Source organism: Capsicum annuum, chromosome 2, assembly GCF_002878395.1.
Source record: "Capsicum annuum cultivar UCD-10X-F1 chromosome 2, UCD10Xv1.1, whole genome shotgun sequence".
NCBI lineage: Eukaryota > Viridiplantae > Streptophyta > Magnoliopsida > Solanales > Solanaceae > Capsicum > Capsicum annuum.
Genome location: NC_061112.1, coordinates 136426024 through 136446532, shown reverse-complemented (window position 1 = coordinate 136446532; position 20509 = coordinate 136426024). Strand labels below are relative to the sequence as shown.

Genomic DNA, 20509 nt, shown 5'->3' with positions numbered 1-20509 from the left:
AGACAAATTAGTACAGACGATGGGGTAAAGGTGAGTTGAAGAAGCTTTTGTGGTGGGCTGCATGGCCTTCTTTTTCAAAGGAATTTGAAGACCAACTTGAAAATATCAAATCGGTAGAGGAAGCTGCTGAACAAGATTTACTTGATAGGTACCCTCCCAAAATATGGTGCAGGACTTATTTGGATACAGTGTGTGAAAATCAAATTGTAGAAAATAATTTTATGGAATTCTTTAATGGATGGATAATTAAAGCAAGATACATACCCATAAATGGAAATTTGGAAGAAATTAGGGTCAAGGTGATGATACGATTGGCCAAAAAAGAGACATTTGTCATGAAGTGGAAAAATGATCAATTTAGTCCCAAAAGTGAGTTATTGTATAATGAGTTCTTACAGATATCTCAAATTTGTAGGGTGAGTGACAATGAGGACAATGGCTATGAGGTCACAGAAGGTGAAGACAGACATATTGTCAATCTGAACGAGAATAGGTGCACTTGTAGGACATGGGACCTCACTGAAAGGAATTATGTGTCGACATGCAATTAAAGCAATGGAGCACAAGAAAATAAAGCCTGAGACGGAAATTAGTAAGTATTATAGCAAGGAGGCAGCTTTGCAAGTTTACAAATATAAATTACAACCTGTTAGAGGAGAGCTCTAATATATAACGTCAAAGTTGAACAAACTATCATTACCAATTATCATATCACAAAATATTAAAATTAAAATTCAAAAAATATCAAATCCTATCGAATTAAAAAGATATGATACTAATATAGCAGTACTTTTTAAAACAAATTATCAAAATCGCAATATTAAAGTTACAAATACAATACCATGTACATCCCTCATTACAATTATAAGATCAATACTATCTGTACTGTAGAATAAATTAATTAATTATTATTATTATTCTTAATGAATTGCCTCTCATAAAATCTTTTTCTTTTCCATTCCTAATTTATAGCCCATTTTTATGATATTAAAAATAAAATCTGCGAGGTTTTGCAGTGGAGTTGTGATGGAGACGGTTTCATTGGAAGTAGTTGGAGCCTTGGAGGTGACAACTGTATCACGAAGAATCATTGTTACTAGTGGAAGGTGCAGGGCCTGTAATTTAGTCGAAGTGCACCAAAGCTATCCCGCGAAAAAAATGCTTCATAAAGAATCATATGATCAGGACAACCAAGCCTATGAAATTCTCGATTTCCTAATACACAAACTTAGTTTAAATGATTCGATTTTCAAGCTTAATGAGCAGTTTCACTTGGCGCCAAAATGGAACGTATCCGAAATTCAAAATTTCTCATATACCCGACTTCAATGCAACTGAGCTATGGCTTGTTTCAATCCTCCAAAGGCTGAAAGAACCAAAACTTATTCAACAAGTTCATGCCCACATCGTTGTCTCTGGTCTTTTTCGGAGGACGCGTCTTTGTAACAGATTGATGAATTCATATGCATCATGTCGACATATAGGAGAAATCAACAAAGTTTTTTGTTTTATAGAGCACAAAAACTTGGTTTCTTGGACCATATTGATAAATGGGTTTACAAAGAATGGTTTTTTTGTTGAAGCTATTGAGAAATTTGGGCAGATGGTTAATTGTGGGTTAGTGCCTAATGCAATTACAATTTCAAGTGTTTTACCTGCTATCGGAAAATTAAGGTTGATCCTGATGGGGAAATCACTTCATTGTTATTGGGTTAAGCAAGAGTATGGATGTAATGTGTTTGTGCAAAGTGGATTGGTTCATATGTATTCAAAATTGGGGTGTCCGATTGCTGCCAGATATGTGTTTGATAGTATGTCTGAGAGGAATGCTGTCTCGTGGAACGCGATTATTTTTGGGTATTCTAATAATGGTATGGTAGAGGAAGCAATTGGACTATTCAATTTAATGAGAAGGAGCTTGTTAATGGATACATTTACGATAATGAGTTTGGTTTCTGCTGCTTTTGGGGTTGGGGATTTAAAAATAGTTACTCAAATTCATGGTTTAGTAGTTAAATCTGGTCATGATAAAAGCCAACCTGTTGAAACTCGTCTGATGGAGATGTATATTGATGTAAACTTTGTTGATGATGCTTATTGTATATTCTTTGAGATGTCTGTAAAAGATGTAGTTGCTTGGACATTGATGTTAACTGGGTTTGTAAAGAGTGCAAACTTGAGTATGGCGGTAGAACATGTCAACCAGATGATGGCCACAGAAGACGTGGAACTTGATTCTGTTGCTCTGATTGGCATCCTTTCAGGATGCAGCAGTTCAGGAGCTTTGCAGCAAGGCAGGAGGGTGCATGCATTGGTAATAAAAATTGGGATTGAAAGCGATACTTTTTTGGGATCATCTATTATAGACATGTATGCAAATTGTGCTAAGTTGGGTGATGCGAGAAGATTTTTTGAAGGGATGGCTGTGAAAGATGCTGCATGCTGGAATGCATTAATTGCTGGTAATGGGATGCATGGGTACGGTAATGATGCAGTACACCTTTTCCAGGAGATGCAAGATTTAGGTATAGATCCAAATGAGTCAACCTTGGTTTCTGTCTTGAGTGCTTGCGGTCATGGTGGGTTGGTTGAACAAGGATTGTATATTTTTGACAATATGGTAGCAAGATGGAACCTTTTCCCCAATCAAAAGCACTACGCATGTGTTGTTGACCTTCTTGGACGTGCAGGGAGATTAAATGATGCTTACTCAGTAATTAGTAACATGCATTTGCAACCAGGTGTGGATGTTTATGGTGCTTTGCTTGGTGCTTGTAAAGCTCATGGGAATATTGAGCTAGGTGTTGAGGTATCACAGAGGCTTTTTGAGCTAAAGCCAGAAGATGCAGGATATTATGTACTTCTCTCAAATATTTATGCTTTGTCCGGAAATTTGGAGGGTGTAAAGTCAACCAGATCATTACTCAGATCAACAGCTTTAAAGAAGGATCCAGGCCTGAGCTCAGTCGAGATAAATGGAGCAATTTACACATTTATGGCTAGCGAAAAGGATCATCCACTATATCCTGAAATCTCTAGGTTTCTGAAGGACTTAATATTCAGAATACAAGAAGAAGGATATGTGCCTGATACAAAGTCTGTTTATCAAGATGTGGCAGAAGATCTGAAAAAGGATATTCTTTATCACCACAGTGAGAAGTTGGCGATTGCTTTTGGATTGATGAGAACAAAACCAGGAGCAATCATACGGGTGACGAAAAATCTCCGAGCATGCAATGATTGCCACTCTTCGTGTAAATATATCTCCAAAGTTTTCGGAAGAGCGCTAGTCATCAAAGACAAAAACCGCTTTCACGTTTTCCATGGTGGGAACTGTTCATGTGGGGACTATTGGTGACACTGACACTGATTAATCAACATTAATTTATCCCTCTAAACCACCTCATCTAGACTCTGATATCAACATTAACTTATCTCTCTAAACCACCTCATCTGAAAATCTCTGAGAGTAATTTATACTACTCCGTTTGATGTTTATATCCAAACCAAATGGTGGAGCATTTCGAATGGACCATGAACATCATTCAGCATCAACTTATCCTCAAATAATTCTGACCAGGTAGCAAAGCTCCTCTTTCAGAATTCACAGAGATCTTCCTATTGGAAGAGAACTGCACCCTCTATCTGCTTTTATGGGACACCATTTGATTGGTTATTTTAATATATTAGTTGGACTTGTGTATTCAATGAGGTATAGTGGAAAAGTAAATTTGAAGGAATGACCCTCGCGTAATATCAAAAAGGAATTTCAGGAAAGACAGTAGTATAATAGGCCTAATAGGAAAGACCGAAAATGTTTGCAGTATGTAGATGTATAATTGTTGAGTGCATTTACTGTGCTAATTAGGAATGTGACTGAGAAGGTAGTGTACACCTACTAATACACCATAAGACATACATGCTGCAGCCTGTAGCATGCAAGACCTTAGAAATTGACAACTCATCTTATTACTTTTACTCAATATTGTTAGTATACACGGGGAAACTTCTCCCTGAGATAATTATTGATAAATTTAGAAGGTTTTCAAATGTTTAAGAAAACTAAATGCTAGAAGGATACATAGTTTTTGTTCTATTACATGCTTGTGATGTGGAGCAACCTATGACTTTCGGAGGTGATGTTATCATTTAGAAAAGTTGGATGAAAATCATAGCACAAAATTGAAATTGTATGAATTTTCTCGAATATAACACTTAACACTCTATGTGATTGATTGTATAGTAATGGACATAAGAGAAGATCGTAGTAGAAAAACAGTTAGTGGTGAAATACTCATTGCATGAAAATAAATGACAAATTGACAATAAACTTTCGGAGAAACAGTTTGCAATAATGCAAGATATTCCTCTCTAACATGATGAAGGGATAAAACTGCTTGAAATCTCACTCTTTTTTCAAATTGCATATCATGGACCTGCTAAAGATTTTACTGATTTTAAAAGAAAGGAACTTTCCAAGGATGTCACCTCAGGTTCAAAACGATCTAAAGATGTCAGCACTCAGCAGAATTCTTAAATACATGAAATTCTGAAGGGTACAACAATAGCTATTATATTGAGATATCTTGAAAATAAGCTATAGCTCATGAAAAAAATGATCATTGGAGCAGCAATTGATTTCTTTTCCTTTGTCTGATCTTGGTGGCTACCATAGTTCTAAATTGTTGCCATGCTCGGCGTTACAGGGTAAACCGGGTTAGTTTCTTTTTTTTTTGAGCGTAGATTCCTAAGTTCCCGATTGCTACAATCTATGTTTAACTTCTAAGAGGTCCTTAATTGCTAGCCAGTAACCAGTTCAAGGAGAAAGGTTTTGGGTAGTTCTTAAAGTGTTTTTTTATTTGGGAAGCAATATTTGAACAGTATTTGCAAGGCCTAGCTAAATCCATTCCTTCTCCTTGTTGAAGACTAATGAAGGAGAAGTACCTAAAGATCATATTGCACTGCAGATGCTGGATGAAGAGATGACTTCTTTCCCTAATTTGGAGGTACTATTGCAGCTTTAATCACTGTAAGACGAGATTTTACAATTCATTATTGATGGTAAATGTTCAAATTTCAGCTACCAGTCTGTAATAGTACTAAGATTCCACTGTAGTGGGGTTAACAAGCATCTATATTTTTGTTTCCTTTTTTACTTTTGCTCTATCTATATGTCCAAATCTGACATAAAAAACCTTCTCCTGTAAGACTTCCATTCATGGATTTCCTAGACCAACAAAGAGAAGACTATATCTTGTTAAGATCATTTTTATTAGACTAGATATTGCCTGGTGTAAGCAGAAAGGAAGTTGATAATAGAAGGTATGCAGACAAAAGCAGGTTTAGTAATACTGCCTCATGAGCCATGTTATGCGATTTTGTATGTTCTTTCTTGTTTTACTTGAGCAACATTCTTTGCGACTGTTAATCAGCAAAAAACATTGCATTGGTTACCATTTTAAATTTGAAATTTTGAATGAAATGTTGTTTGCAGATAACGTTCCTTTTTCCTGTGATTCAGTTTTTTTTAATTTAAATAAATAAGAGATGACAACGGATATAAAGGTCAGTGAGTTAACTGATTCTGTATTTTTTTAGATAGGACTATAGGAAAAAATTAAATCCATCCTAAATTTGCCCAAAGATTCGTGATATCAACTAATCAAGACATCAGTATCCCAAGTTCTTAAAAGTTATTTTGGTTTAGTAATGTAAAGGTTTCACAATACACTAAACAAAAGCAAAATATTGAACTATCCAGCTTGTGGTGTTCAAAGTAAAATATGTCAATCTAAAAGCAAAATTTACTTGAATGAACTTTTGTTTGCAACAGTACGGTGATGGCTGATTATTGAACTTTATTTCGGGGCGGTTTAAGGCTTGAAACAGATTTCCAAGTACATCAAATGGACCGTTTATGATCAAATCTTTTGGATGTTTTGTACTTAGCTTTTTCTATGTTTTAAGCTTTCACTTGGCCATGCATTGGCTATATTTACAGATGATACCTATTCTTTTCCATCCTGGATCTATATCAGATCTTTGATTTAGTGGAGTCGGAAATACTATGCCTAGTAGTGTCACTGGTAAATCATCAGCCAACTTATGGTTATGCACCATTCATGTTGGTGTCAAGTTGAAGCCTTGAAGAAAAACGGGCCTAGCGAATCCCTGTATGCCAAAACCACGGAGACACTGGTGTCGATCCAAAAGCGGCTTCCATGCGGCTCAACATGGACTGCGATTCAGCTGCAGAGATTGAGGAGGCTGATAAGAGTGATGACCCTGAAGTTCCTGCAGCTGTGGTTAGTGGATGAGATAATGCTGTGAATCTGTGTTTTTATATTTAGCACGCTGTATGTAGTGATGGTTAAGTAACATTTAGTCTGTGTGCAATCTAGTGTAGCAATAAGAGCACCAATATTAACTTTATTTTTTGGAACACCTACATGAAGAGATAGTAAATTCACTTTTCTTTCGTAAAGTTTAGTCGATCAAGTCATGATCAAATCAGCATCGAGCTAGTACTGAAAACTTTCAACTCTAATTTGTGAAATCTTGCTGGACTTGCTGCTCCCCAGAAGCGTTCTTTTCTATTTTTATTTTTATGGTTGGTTGATAAGTTTAGCATCTTCTGGAGCTGATTCTGATTTCTGACGAGGTACATTTTCACGCAGGGATAAGATATGGTGCTCCGTACTTGGTCTCTGCATACCCGTCATCATTGGCATTTCTGTTGTGCTGATTCTGTTTTATATTTCCCTCCAGTGAAAGTTTTGCCATTTTTGTATCTGTAAGTAGTCCGCGTACATGATTTCATCATTGCAAATAAAGCCTACTTCTCGGATTTTAGTGAATTTGATATTATACCTAGAATTTAATTATGAATTTTCTGATGCTCATGGGTAGGATTTCTTTCCATGTACTAAATCTTGGTGGACACAGTTACGCGGTACCTCCGCAAGTGGAAGGTAGCAGGTACTCAGTGAACTAGTCGAGGTCTGCACTAGCACCCAGACACCATCATTACACACACAAAAAAAAAAAAAGCAGATTCTCATGGAATGAAACAACTGTATTTCATTTTGCATGTTCTGGAGGAATGGGTACTTGAAGGGATAAATCTCTTTCATATGCAGTGTTGGAGCACTGTTGTCTTTCTTTTGTGATTTATATGCCTACATTATTCTATTCTCCATGCTTTGGTTGGTTATATACTTATAAGCAACCGTGTGGCTGCATGTTCACTGCATTATTTAACTTGTTTGAGGCCCAAACGCACGAGTGAAGTTGACTTAATTAGGACAAATTGTTATGTCAATTGTTTATTTTATTTTATTTTATTTTATGGTGGGGGGGGGGGGGGGGGGGTTAGTTAAGAGACTTTCTTTTAAAGTCATTTTTTTAAAAAGGACAGAGTCTACTGAGACTATTTCGGGTTGATGCCACTAATTTGCTTAAAATTTTATAAAACTATGAATTTCCCAGTCCACCAGTTAAGGAGAAATTTATGTATCACCCATCAGACGACTTTGTGATTTATTATTAAGAGAAAATATGAGAACTTTTAGTAGTCACAAGTGGCAGACGTGGGGGTGTTACACTGTATTAGGTTTTTAACAGATTTTTTTCGGTTGAACTATACTGTTTTCAATATTTATTGGTTCAACTAATCCAGATTCATGCGGGATAGGGTTACTACGAGATGAAGTGTCCTCTACCAAGACGAGAAATTCTCCATTCTTAGAATTCGAACCTGACACTTCTATTTAGGAGTAAAAGAATTTCAATCATCTCACTGCTCGATTGCTAAAACTAAATCAGGTAGTGCATCCCATGTCATAAAATATAGTTATAAAAATTGTTTGTGATACTGAGTGAGAGTGAGAGACTAGAGAACGTGGGAGTCATAACTTTTTAAGGTTTGGCAGACATGGCATCCACATTCTAATTCTCTACCCCATGCTGCATTTCTCCTATAAATACCTCATTCCTCTTAACTGCTGTTCTCACCACTCTTCAGTTTTAATCAACTCTCATCTTCACATCAGCTCAAATATATGCCTGCCTATATGGATCCTCAAGAATCAGATAATGAAACTTTCATTGAAGTAACTGACCTCAAGTTGTTAGTCAACCAGGAGAGCCTAGGCAGTGAGAAGCAAATTTCAGTGGATCCCATTTCCCTTAAAGAATCAAATGAATTAGCCATCCCCTATCCAAAACCCAAAACTCTTAACATTCCCAAGAAAATCTTAAGCTTCAGCCTTCCCAACTCAACTACCTCATCTCCCAATTTTTCGAAGAAGCAGAACAAGTACTACAAGAACCAAATGAGTCAACTACCCTCTCCCATGTCGTCATCAACCAATCATTTGGCTCGTCAGCACTCCGTGGCTCTCACTAACCTTGAACGGTTAAGAGAAATCCACTTACGGAGGAGCAAGTCGTGTGGTGAAGGCAGAGCCAGTGCTCCACCTGAAGAATTCGATATTTGGTTCACCCCTAATAGCACTCATAAAGAAGTAGCAGCACCAGTGGACAACAACATTAAGCTGTTCAATACAGATAGCTTTTTCCATGAATCAGAAGTTGGGAGAAAAGATGAAATTTACGACCATAAAAGGTTGGAGGGTCGAAATCAGGACGAGGAGAAGTTCAAATGCGGAGCATTGTGTTTGTTCATTCCAGGTTTGGGAAAGGGAATCAAACATGTAAAAGCAGGGAGAAGGCAAGTAAGCGGAGTATCATCATCGTCCGATATAGGACCACATGTAGTTTCCAGGACAGTGTCTTTGGAGAAATTCGAATGCGGTTCATGGACATCATCGGCCGCTATAATCAACGACGTAGGAGATTCTGCCTCCAAAAACATGTTTTTTGATCTGCCAATGGAGCTCATCAGGTGCAGTAATGTGAACGACGACACATTTTCCCCTGTTACGACAGGGTTTGTTTTCGACAAGGAAGTAAAAGGGGTCCTGAAAAACACAACAACAGTAACAACTCCGAGGAAATCACATGAATCTACACGCCATGTTCGGTTTTCTACGTCGTCCCCGACATCGTACCCGCCATCACCTAAGTCCTGCATAACACCACGAATGCTCAGGGCTAGAGAAGACTTCACTACCTTCCTAGAAGCTCAAAGTGCATGATATATATTATCGGATTTTTACCAAAGGATTCATCATTTGCTATGTATGTATCAAAAAAGTTGACTTTGTAAATATACAGTGTGATTTTCCGGTGAAGAAGGTTCGGATGAACCCCTTCTGCATGATCCCCCAATCCCCAGTACTTAAATACAGCGCGCGGCTCTTTCTCTTTCCCAATATTTATAATTATACTCCTCCTTGAGATGAAATGGAAGCAGCATTGTAAAACCTTTGTTCATATGGATTTTGATGTAGATTGAGCGAGAGCTCATGAGTGATACTAAACTGTAATGTAATGTATGAGTCATTTGGTTTACAACGTGAAACTCTATTAGTTTAATCTGACTAATTCTAACTTTGCTTTAACTAATGCACCCTTAGTATTATTAAACTCTGTACTAATTGACTAGTGATCGAGGCTTGCTCAAGTGGTTGAGCGCACCTCCACCATCAACCACAATCACGCGTAAGGATAAATGGGAATCCTATTGATCCTCTCAACAGAAAAAAAGCAAAAAGCTAAGAATTTTTGTGCTACTTTTCACCGCATGGCATCTTTACATTATTATTCACTTAATAATATTCTTCGGGTACAAGATTTAATCCGATCAACCAGAAGACCTAGGTAAGGGTGATTTGGAAAAATAGGATACTTTTATTGCCACTATTTAAATTTTAATTCCATTTAACTAAGCGTAGTTTGTATTTTGTCCTTTTACTATTTCTTGTCTAGATTGTTTCTATCGAAAACAGACTTTCTATCTCACCTCTGAGGTAGTGGTATGGACTTGCGTACACTATCCTTTCCGGACCCTACTTGGTGAAATATATTGGATATGTTATTGTTGTTAACTAATAGCTTGTGGGTCAGAATTAGTTAGAAATTAGAATGGACGGAGACAGGCTAGTTGCTACAACAGGGTACTTGCTCTGTGAATTTTTTAAGAGTTTCAACAGGGTACTTGCTCAGAAGACATTGGGCTCCAGCAGCAGCTAGGCCCAATGGGTACGCCCTATAGTTTCTCATGTAAAGTTAACTGACACATCAACTTTACTAAAATGTCAATTTGCAATAAATTCCTATTTTGTTTTTACCTTTTTTTGGTAAAGGAAAAAATCACCCTGTGGAAACGCAGATTAAAGAATTTTACCATGATCAAAGTATATTTACCTCCTAAGATAATTGACAATGTTGATTGTAATAATAAGCTACTGCTTTGTTCTCATGGTGTTTCAACTGAATGAAATTTAAACAAGAAGGATTTATTCAGTAGAAATAAAAATGTTTCCCACAAAAAATATATGAAGAAAGATACATTTAAATTAGAGAAAACTCATATTTGAGGAATCACTTTCACTATAAATTCTTGCCGACATGAATCGGTGAGTTAAAAGCTGCTGCTGCTCTGTCACAATTTTTATATACTTCAAACAAAAATAATAATGGTCCCATATGTTTGATATTTGAGGGTAATTTCAAGATAGTAGTCAATCATGATAAGTAAATAGGGGAATATTATGAAACTATCCTCATATATGAGATTATTTTCTCGAGAAAGATGAGCAAAAAAGGATCACCACTACCTTAGCGGTTATGAATTACGTAGAAAGTAAAATAATAATTAAGTATAAATCAAAAACAAGCTCGAATATAATTCTTTTACGCCAATGTTATTTCGTTAAAAATGTATAGGGTCGATGATATATGGTAATCTAGAGCACTCTATTAACTATAAGATGGTCCCATCTCATGGAAACTCATTTAGTACAGGAGAGGGTATTAAGTAACTCACTTGGATCTTTAATTGAATTCACAGTTGGTTTAAAACTCCACTGGTCCCATCCATTATTTCCTCCATACAAAACACCCCTATCACCATGCTGTTTAGGTCCCCACTGTCCCACTCCTGTAGTATATTTTTACCAATTTCATTTTGTGTTTGTTAAAGCTTGGGTCCAGTCCCACACAGTTACAATTTCTATTAAAGGTTTAAGTTTTGAGTTTCGTGTATGCAATATAAGTATCTAACTTAATTCTTTCAATAGAAAGCATTTTACCTCTAAATTTAAGTAAATTTTGTAGTATCAGACGCGAGTGAAAACAAAAAGGAGTTGTACAGTATTTTGTTGATCTTTCTCTTCTTGAATGCACCTAAATACAACTTGAATGCAATGAGAACAACGAAAATCTCACCATGCAATTACCAGTGATATGCTATAAAGTCAAAAAAAGATTGAAAGGCAGAAAGGAGGGCCCCCCCAGAAAACCGCAAAACATGAATTAACATTCTACCAAATTCTTTTGTACGGAGCTTAGCTTAATCAAGGAAATAGCTGTACACATGCAAGGTACTCCATTTAACACACATCCTCATCGTGCCCTGTAGTATCTTTAACGTAGCTAGCTAGCTCAGTCTTAATCATGTATTATCATATTGCATTTTTCAGGCCGTTGGTTTTACACAAGCAGCCAAATATTGACATATGGCATGACACCTCTCAAACATACCCATAAGATTGGAGTATACTCGAAGCCTTTAGCATTTTCCTCAATAATTGCTATTATGGGTCCATGAAAAATCTAAGCAAAGTCGGCAGGAAGGAGGGAGTAACATTCTTGCCTGGCAATCCAAGAAAATGTTCTTCTTTCAGAAAAAAATAAAAAGGTTACTCTTTTATTGAGACTTCTGTTAGTTTGATCAAAGGAAATAATCAAGAAGGACCCTTCTGTCATCCACATGCCTTATTTGACTTGGCTGAAGGTCAAATATGACCTGCAAGTATGCAATTTCTTGGTATAAATTAAAATAAAGGTACTACTTTGATTGTTCTAGAGGAAATACCAACCTTTTGGCCTTGGTATATGAAAGCAAAAGCAAATCTTTTCCCATAAACAAAGCATCAATCCACAAATCATGATTTGTTAAAAGTTTTTAGCACTAAGCTCATTGTACTCTTATTCAGATTTATCGTTTCTTGGACTATAGTTAGTTTTTTTTACGTTTAAAATTATTTCTCGCATAAACGATACTAAATTTAGATGATTTTGGTGTTGAAAGATATTGAATTCGGATCAACCTGACTCAAAGACTTAATAGGATCCCTGATTGAGAACACCCCAAACGAAAGAAGGATAAAGTGAGTTTATATAAGGTCCCTCTTGGAAAGCACCAAACAGAGATAATCATTTTTCTAATACCATTCACCTTTCTTTTTCTATGCTACTAGTTGTTTGGTGATATGGGGTGGGAGGTCCCTTGACACCGACAAGATAATCAAATCCAGCCATCCTTTTGATAAAAGGAACCCATATCAATGAAAGAGAGAATAAAATAGTGTAATACACTGAAGACAAAATAGTGCAAAACACCCTGTATTCCTAACAAATTAAATATATATACTAATAATGAATCATATACTAATGCTTGTCTTTGTTGTTTCTAATTCTATACTCATGTTTCTATTTCAAAAATTTTAAGAGAATTTTATCATACAGAAATGAACAAGAGAAGAATATATGTAGCTCTAACCAAAAGAAACTTAAATAAAAGTAGTAATAAATAAACACATGTTTGAAAAGAAAGCACCGGCAATGTTGACCTCATTGCCGCGTTCTTTGTAATGTAGTGCCAATCATCTTTAGTTCGAATCTCTTTACAGTTGCAGCAATGTCCCTCATTGTTGTATCCACGACGTAAGGGGTACCGTCGATGGTGATTTCTGTGGTGTTGACGAGCCGCCTGCATGGCTCGCGGCGCTCAGCAATGGTACCGTGATAGTGAAAGTACTTGATACGCCCTTCTGTCTTGTGTGTTGTCTTGCCTACTGTATTCTGAGACATATGGACACCGTTGGCTATAACGTTGCGAGGTTGCACTGCATATTTTCGGTCCCTCCTAATACCCCTTTTCACGTCCTTGTACACTAGCTTCTCGAACCCCCATTTTCTGCAGTCACATTAACATCCAAAGAATTCAACAAATAGATAATTCGTGCCAAGTATATAAAGCAAAGACAATTCAAGCCCATAAAGTTGGAATAGTATCAGAATGCAGCTCTATATGTCAAAACCTGCAAATCGTTTTCTATTCTCCAATCTTCTAGTCTATGTAATCCAGCTTACCATAGAAGAAACGATGAACTTAATCATTCAAACATACAAGAGGAGCCTCAAAGTCAGTTTGTATCTCTCTAAAAGAATGCTCAATTACAAGTTACAACTAAGTAATGACACCTATAAACAAAAAAAAATCCAACTTTAATTGGTAATGAGTATTAAGTATCTAAATTTCTTCAAGATAACTTATTTGGTCGAGCTTACAATTCCAAACACCATGGAGAAACATCTTAAAACTCACTTTTCTTTCATCTAGTCACTTAACTTTAACTTTCTATCTATTACATCTATAGTCACTTAACTTTAACTTTCTATCTATTACGCAAAAGTCACTTTTCTTTCGTTCTTTTCATCCATAGTCATTAAACTTTACTCCGACCATCATAAAAGTCACTATGACCAGATTTTACAATAATTTCATCAGAAAAATGATGTGACAACCTTAATTAGTTCTTAATTTTAATTTTAAGTGAATATATAATGTATTACTCATATCTTGACCTTTTTTATATGTGCACAACCCAATTTTTCTTATCAATTATTTAACGAAAGAATACCAATTTCTTAATAGATTAGATTAAAAAAAAATTGATTGATATTTTTTTGAAACATTTCATAATATTGCATTTATCTACCAAAAAGGTACATCTAAAAAGAGTGATAAACAAGATAAATTCTTCAAAACACATAAAATAAAAATACATGTCTGATATTATTTAAAAAAATATATACTTTAATTCTTTGAAAATAAATCAACATGCTAAAGATAGTTTTAAAATAAAATCTTTTTAATTGTGTCATTGAATAAGTATTGTCAAAATTTGTACAAATAATGTTATATTAACGTACAATTTTGTTAATAAAAGTTATAAAATAAAAGTACTTTAATAGATAAAGAAATTACAGGATATCTAATTTTTATATTTATCAATTAAATTAATTAAACAATATGTAATTTATCAGAAATTGAATATTATAATAAAATTTTTAAGAGAATTGATCGATTAGTCAAACAATTAAAAATACAAAGATAAACTCAATAAATAGAGTAGTTTATCATATTATTATGATAGATCGAATGCAAACACTCAAGTGGCAAGAAAAAAAATATATGAAAAAAATAATTTTATCAACCACATGTCACAATTTTAGAGGGAGAAAAATAATTTTATCAACTACATACCATAATATTAGTGAAAAAAATAATTTACCAACACATGTCTCAACTTTAGAGGATTTTAAGAATACATAAGTATAATTTTATTTCATAAAAATATCACCAACTTTTTTTATGAAAATAGTCTTCATTGGTACTCTAATCTATTAAAAAATTAATATTCTTCCATTATAATCCAAAAGGAAAATTGGGTTGTGTATATATATAAAAAGGGTCAAGATATGAGTAATATATTATATATTCACTTAAATTAAAATTAAGAACTAATTAAGGTTGACACATCATTTTTTCGATGGAATTATTGTAAAATCCAATCATAGTGATTTTTGTGGTGGTCGAAGTAAAGTTAAATGATCATGGATGAAATAAATGAAAGAAAAGTGATTTTTGGGTAATAGATACAAAGTTAATTGACCATGAATGAAATGAATGAAAGTAACTTTTAGGTAATAAATATAAAGTTAAATGATCATGAATGAAATTCTCTCTTATCCAGCCTAAAAGGCCACATTAGTGGAATAGAGTATTGACAAATTAAGACAGCTTAGCTTCCACTAGGACAATACAAGAAGGAATAATCATACTTTACACCAAGGTCACAAGACTAATTAATCACCAAACTAAAGGAGCAATCAAGAATTCCTTTACTCGTGAACGGTCTAATAATCAATCAAAGCATCTTAATTATACACCACTACAAGACATCACCAAATAAAATTCAAAACCACTAGATAATCTAATAGTATTAACAGAATATTTAACCATCCCCTAATCATACATTTCAGAACTTAAGGTAAAAACTAAGAGAACTCCTGTCTAGAGGAACCACAATCAACACAATGATATATATAATTTAATATGCAATAGATACTCCACAATTATACTTTACTCCAAATTGGGATGGTTGATTTAGTTAGGACCAAAATTCTTTATTTATTTCAATTAATAATCCCAACACGGGACAATTTAAATTCATTATTTTGAATGTTCGCTGATAAGTATATTGACCAATTTGAGCTTCTAATGTTGTTAAACATTCTTAAGCCATGGCCGGAGCCACCTTAGGCAACCCCTTTGCTGGAAAATGATGTGGTCTATAGTAGTAGACATTAACGAGTGTATATTTAATTTTGCATACCCTTTGCTAAATATATTCTTAAACAAACACAAAAAGGAAACAAGAAATTCACAAGTTCAATGGGAGTTTGGAAGGAATACCTGTAGGATTTACCGCGGTCCTCAGCGAGACAAAGCTTGTTAGACATCGGCATTTGCTCAATGGTGAACTGTGTATAATCCGATAGGGAATTAACTACAGATTTAATGGTGCTCTTCTTGGGTACAAAAATGAACTCATCGACGTCAAAGAAGAACATCCATTTAGCTTGAAATCTATACCTATGTAAACAATCATTAACAATAAGGAACTGATTATGATAGTACCCATCAAATCTCTCTTGCTCCCTAATATCCTGTAATGTAACATATCCTTTATCCATCCATGGCTTTAGCACCTCCATTACCCCTTCATGTACACCTCCTGCATCGTGAATTACGAAGTGAGATTTCTCTCCGAACAGCCTGATGTGAAATGCCAGCCATTCTCTTACTCTCTGTGGGCTCAAGTTTCCGTATAGAGACGAACCGCAGTAGAAGAAATCATACTTCGGTGGAGCTTCAAATACGGAAGTAAAGTTAACGAAATCCTGTGCAGTTTCCGTTAATGCCTCGAATGTGTCGGTGGTGTTGAAGCTACTGTCGCCGCCGCCGTTGGTGGTGGCGTGAATGAGGAGCTTTCCGCCGGTTTTTCCATCGCCGACTGGTTCAGGGAAAGTGCAATTGATGACCAACACAGTATAAACCCTTCCATACCCCCAATCAGGAAGGATCTTGTGACCAACAACGGAAATGGGGTCTCGCTGTTCATCAAAAGGAACCCACTCACAAAGATAACTCGGCTTCCCATAGACGTGAAGAGGCTTTGAACCCAAACCCATTACAGCAAACGTATCATAACCACCTCTATAAGCAGACATCAGAATAAAGTTGTACGCAGCTGAACCAAACGGGTTGAAAACTCTCTTAACGACGCCGTTTTGTAGCAGTCTGTCTTTCTCCATCGCCGGCGGCGGTGAAGCAGATGGGGTTGATGAATTAGCAGTAACATTAATATGAGAAACAGAGTGAAGCAGTACTGGAGCTGAGGGAGTGGAAATACAGTTACCAAGATCGGTAGGAGAGAAAGAGATTAAGCGAGAAGGGATGAAGTGAAGAAGAGTGATGAGAGAACAGAGAAAAAGAATAGCAGTGAGTAGAAGTTTAAGCTCAGCAGCACAATTCCAAACAACACCAACCAACATCTTCCGTTCTTTCTCCTTATTCATACTGATGACAGACACTCAACAATAACAAACTAAAGAAAGACAGTACTAGAAAGAGATAAAGAAAAAGGAAGAGAAGCCAGGCTTGGTTGTTCTAGAGTATATCTAGATGTTTCTTCTACAATGCTGCTACTGCTTCTCTCTCTCTCTCTCTCTCTCTCTGCACTCAAATCTGCATTTGGAGTAGTGAGAATGAGTAAAGGGGATCGTGTTGTTTATAAATCAACAATGGAGAAGGAGGTTGATATGCATAAGGCTTTTTCCTAATTAAAATTATGAAAAGCAAAGTGAATCTTTTTTCTGCAATAATTTGGGTGGTAAATCTATAAAGTTTGGGAATAATAAATACTTACGTAACATGCGTATATATGTTCCAAATTTTTTAAATTTATTTATTCATTTTATTTATATTTTTTATTAATTAAGATAAGATAATTTTTTTGCTCATTATACCCTTTGTAATTGATTACTCTTTATTACAAGTATTAAATTATCGACTTTTGAAAAATATTGCAAAAACTTTGGTAATCCCTATAATTCTAATTATCCATGTAAAAAGTTTTATCAGTTGTATAATAACTTAATCAATATTGAAACTAATAGCATGATACAATTAATAGGGACAAAATGATAAAGTTACATTATCAATCATTATTTTTTTAATAACCGTGTCATCTCAATTTGAGGAGGAAGAATAACATATAGGAATATAATAACGCGGAGAGTGATTTATTATTAAGACTAATTGCATCTGGTGGTGGTGTAATTGCCCGGAAAATCCGATTAAAGTAAAGGAAAATAGGATGACCAATATGTTAAGTTCTCCATTTTTTAGTCAAAAGAACATTATTCTCTCGTTATTTTTATTTTTACTTTTCCTAAAACTCTACTACTAACGACATTACGACACTTGGTGCATCTTACCAGGTTTTGTTTCTTTTGCAGTGGTACAATTATTGTTTGACACGAGATATTAAAGAAAATTATACATATATTAATTTTAGTATTGTTTAATTTTTTACTGAAGAAAATTTTAAATTTAATGTTGTTGTACTCTGTTACTTTATCCAGTAACATTCTTCTATATACTCCCCCCATTTATTTTAGTTGGTCCCTTCCCTAAAAAAAATATGTATTTTAATTTAATTATTTTATTTATAAAATTAATAAAATTTTATTATATTGTAATATATATCTATCATTAAAAGACTATATAAAGTATATATATTTAAATTTATATTTTTAAAATATAATTAATAAATACAATCCTAATAAATATTTTTAAAAAAAAAATATCAAGTCAATAAAAGTCAATTATTTTAAAATAAAGTAACTAAGTACAACAACAATATATATTCAGTGTATTCTCACCTAGTGGGGTCTGAGAAAAGTAGAGTGTATGCAGTTCATATCGCTACCTCATGTAAGGTAGAGAGATTGTTTCCGACAGACCCCATCTTAGAAAAAATACAAAGTAGTAGTCTTATTCAATAAACCATATTCATTAACGTTTCTATAGTATTATATTTTTATTGAGTATTATTGATACTTTGATATATTATATTTGTTTTAATGTAAAAATCAAACAAAAATAACTCTTATATAATTAATTTTAATATATTGATTTTAGCATTACTAATAATTTTAATATTGCGTGTGTTCAAGAGACCAAGTGGGTAGGGTTTAAGGCTAGGGATGTGGATGGTTACAAGCTTTGGTACTTTGGGAGCGAGAGGCGTAGGAATGGAGTTGGCATCTTAGTAGATGAAGAGCTTAGAGGTCAGGTGGTAGAGGTAAAGAGGATCGGCGATAGGTTGATGACTATTAAGTTGGTCATTGGGGGGTTTACCCTGAACGTGTGTTGTGCTTATGCGCAGCAAGTGGGCTTGGATGAGGACGAGAAGATGCAGTTTTAGGAGGCTTTGGATGAGGTGGTGAGAGGCGTGCCTAGCTCGGAGAAAATTGTTGTAACAGGAGATTTCAATGGGCACATCGGGGTGTTACCGGGAGGCTTTGGTGATGTGCATGGTGGTTTTGGTTTTGGGGAAAGAAATGAAGAGAGGGCTACTCTATTGGATTTTGCGAGGTCCTTTGGGCTGGTGGTGGTGAACTCGGACTTTCCGAAGAAGGACGATCACCTGATCACCTTCCGAAGCGCAATAGTCAAGACCCAGATTGACTTTTTGTTGCTTAGGAAAGGGGATAGGGCGTTGTGTAAGGACTGTAAGGTCATCTCGAGTGAGAATCTTTCGACCCAGCATAGGCTCTTGGTTATGGATTTGGGTATAAAGAAGGATAGAAAGAGAAGGGGTGAGGAGTGTAGACCTAGAATTAAGTGGTGCGGCTTGACGCCAGTGAATGTGTGGGAGATAGGGGAGAAGTTGGCGGGAATGGAGGTGTGGGAATGTAGGGGGGACGTGGATAGTATGTGGGATAGGGTGGCTAGGTGCATCAGGGAGAATGCTAGTGAGGTTTTTGGTGTTTCTAGGGGCCGGGCCGGGCATCATCAGGGGGATTGGTGGTAGAATAAAGAGGTTAAGAAGAAAGTGGAGATCAAGAAAGGGGCGTATGCTAAGTTGGTTGAGAGTAAGGATGAAGAAGAGAAACGGGTAAACAGAAAAGAGTACAAGTTAGCTAGGAAAGAAGCTAAGCTAGCAGTTACAGCGGCTAAGACGACAACATTTGAGAGCTTGTGTGCGGGATTACAGGAGAAAGGAGGGGAAAAAAGTTGTTTAGACTCGCTAAGGCTAGGGAGAGGAAGGGTCGTGACCTCGATTAGGTGAAGTGCATTAAGGGGGAGGACGGTACAGTGTTGGTGGAGGACGGCCACATTAAGAATAGATGGCAGTCGTATTTTCATAGGCTCTTGAATAACGAAGGGGATAGAGCTATTGGGTTAGGGAAGCTGGAGCACTCAAAGGAATGTCGGGATTTTAGTTATTGTAGACGTTTTAAGGTAGAGGAGGTTAGAGAGGCTGTTCGCAGGATGCAAAGGGGTAGGGCGACGGGGCCTGATGAGATACCTGTGGATTTTTAGAAGTTTTCTGGCGAGGCTGGTTTAAGGTGGTTGACTGGATTGTTTAACGGAATTTTCAAGACGGCGAAAATGCCCGAGGCTTGGAAGTGAAGTACTATGATCCCTCTTTATAAGAACAAGGGTGACATTCAGAGTTGCAATAACTATAGGGGTATTAAGTTATTGAGTCACTCTATGAAGATTTGGGAGAGAGTGGTCGAGGTGAGGCTGAGACGGATAATGTCTATTTCGGAGAACCAGTTTGAATTTATGCCTGGCCGCTCGACGAAGGAGGCAATTCACCTGGTACGGAGGCTGGTGAAATAGTATAAGAAAAGGAAGAAGGACCTGCACATGGTGTTTATCGACTTGGAGAAGGCATACGACAAAGTCCCCAGGGAGGTGCTTTGGAGATCCTTGGAGGTGAGTGGAGTCCCGGTGGCATATATCAGAGCAATTAAAGACATGTATGATGGAGCTAAAACTCAGGTGAGGACGGCGGAAGGAGACTCAGAGCATTTCGCTGTCTTGACAGGATTGCATCAGGGATCTACTCTTAGTCCCTTTTTGTTTGTTTTGGTGATGGATGTGTTGACGCGGTGTATTCAAGGAGAGGTGCCTTGGTGTATGCTTTTTGCAGATGATGTAGTATTGATTGAT

The 20509-nt window shown here is 36.0% G+C and overlaps 3 protein-coding genes across 6 annotated transcripts; 2 read left to right on the top strand and 1 right to left on the bottom strand.

The window, feature by feature from the left end:
- The first annotated feature begins 926 nt into the window (after nucleotides 1-926).
- On the top strand, nucleotides 927-7333 carry LOC107859737 (pentatricopeptide repeat-containing protein At1g11290, chloroplastic-like). 4 transcript variants are annotated; one of them, XM_047407141.1, is made up of 5 exons: nucleotides 927-3580; nucleotides 4968-5006; nucleotides 6002-6305; nucleotides 6678-6793; nucleotides 6910-7333. In XM_047407141.1, the coding sequence occupies exon 1, from the start codon at nucleotides 1238-1240 to the stop codon at nucleotides 3356-3358; it is 2121 nt and encodes a 706-aa protein (XP_047263097.1). In that variant the 5' UTR covers nucleotides 927-1237; the 3' UTR covers nucleotides 3359-3580; nucleotides 4968-5006; nucleotides 6002-6305; nucleotides 6678-6793; nucleotides 6910-7333. The 4 variants fall into 4 exon arrangements, with proteins under 4 accessions (XP_047263097.1, XP_047263096.1, XP_047263094.1 ...); XM_047407140.1 differs by having other exon boundaries at nucleotides 4926-5006; XM_047407138.1 differs by having other exon boundaries at nucleotides 4968-6305.
- A 79-nt stretch (nucleotides 7334-7412) lies between these two features.
- On the top strand, nucleotides 7413-11127 carry LOC107861284. Its single transcript, XM_016706628.2, has one exon. It carries the CDS (start codon nucleotides 8061-8063, stop codon nucleotides 9156-9158), a length of 1098 nt encoding a protein of 365 aa, XP_016562114.2. The 5' UTR covers nucleotides 7413-8060; the 3' UTR covers nucleotides 9159-11127.
- Nucleotides 11128-12515: 1388 nt separating this feature from the next.
- LOC107859735 (galactan beta-1,4-galactosyltransferase GALS3) lies at nucleotides 12516-17199 on the bottom strand. The gene is made up of 2 exons (XM_016704827.2): nucleotides 15671-17199; nucleotides 12516-13105 (listed from the first exon to the last, which is right to left on the bottom strand). The coding sequence occupies exons 1-2, from the start codon at nucleotides 16834-16836 to the stop codon at nucleotides 12760-12762; spliced, it is 1512 nt and encodes a 503-aa protein (XP_016560313.1). The 5' UTR covers nucleotides 16837-17199; the 3' UTR covers nucleotides 12516-12759.
- Between the last annotated feature and the right edge of the window lie 3310 nt (nucleotides 17200-20509).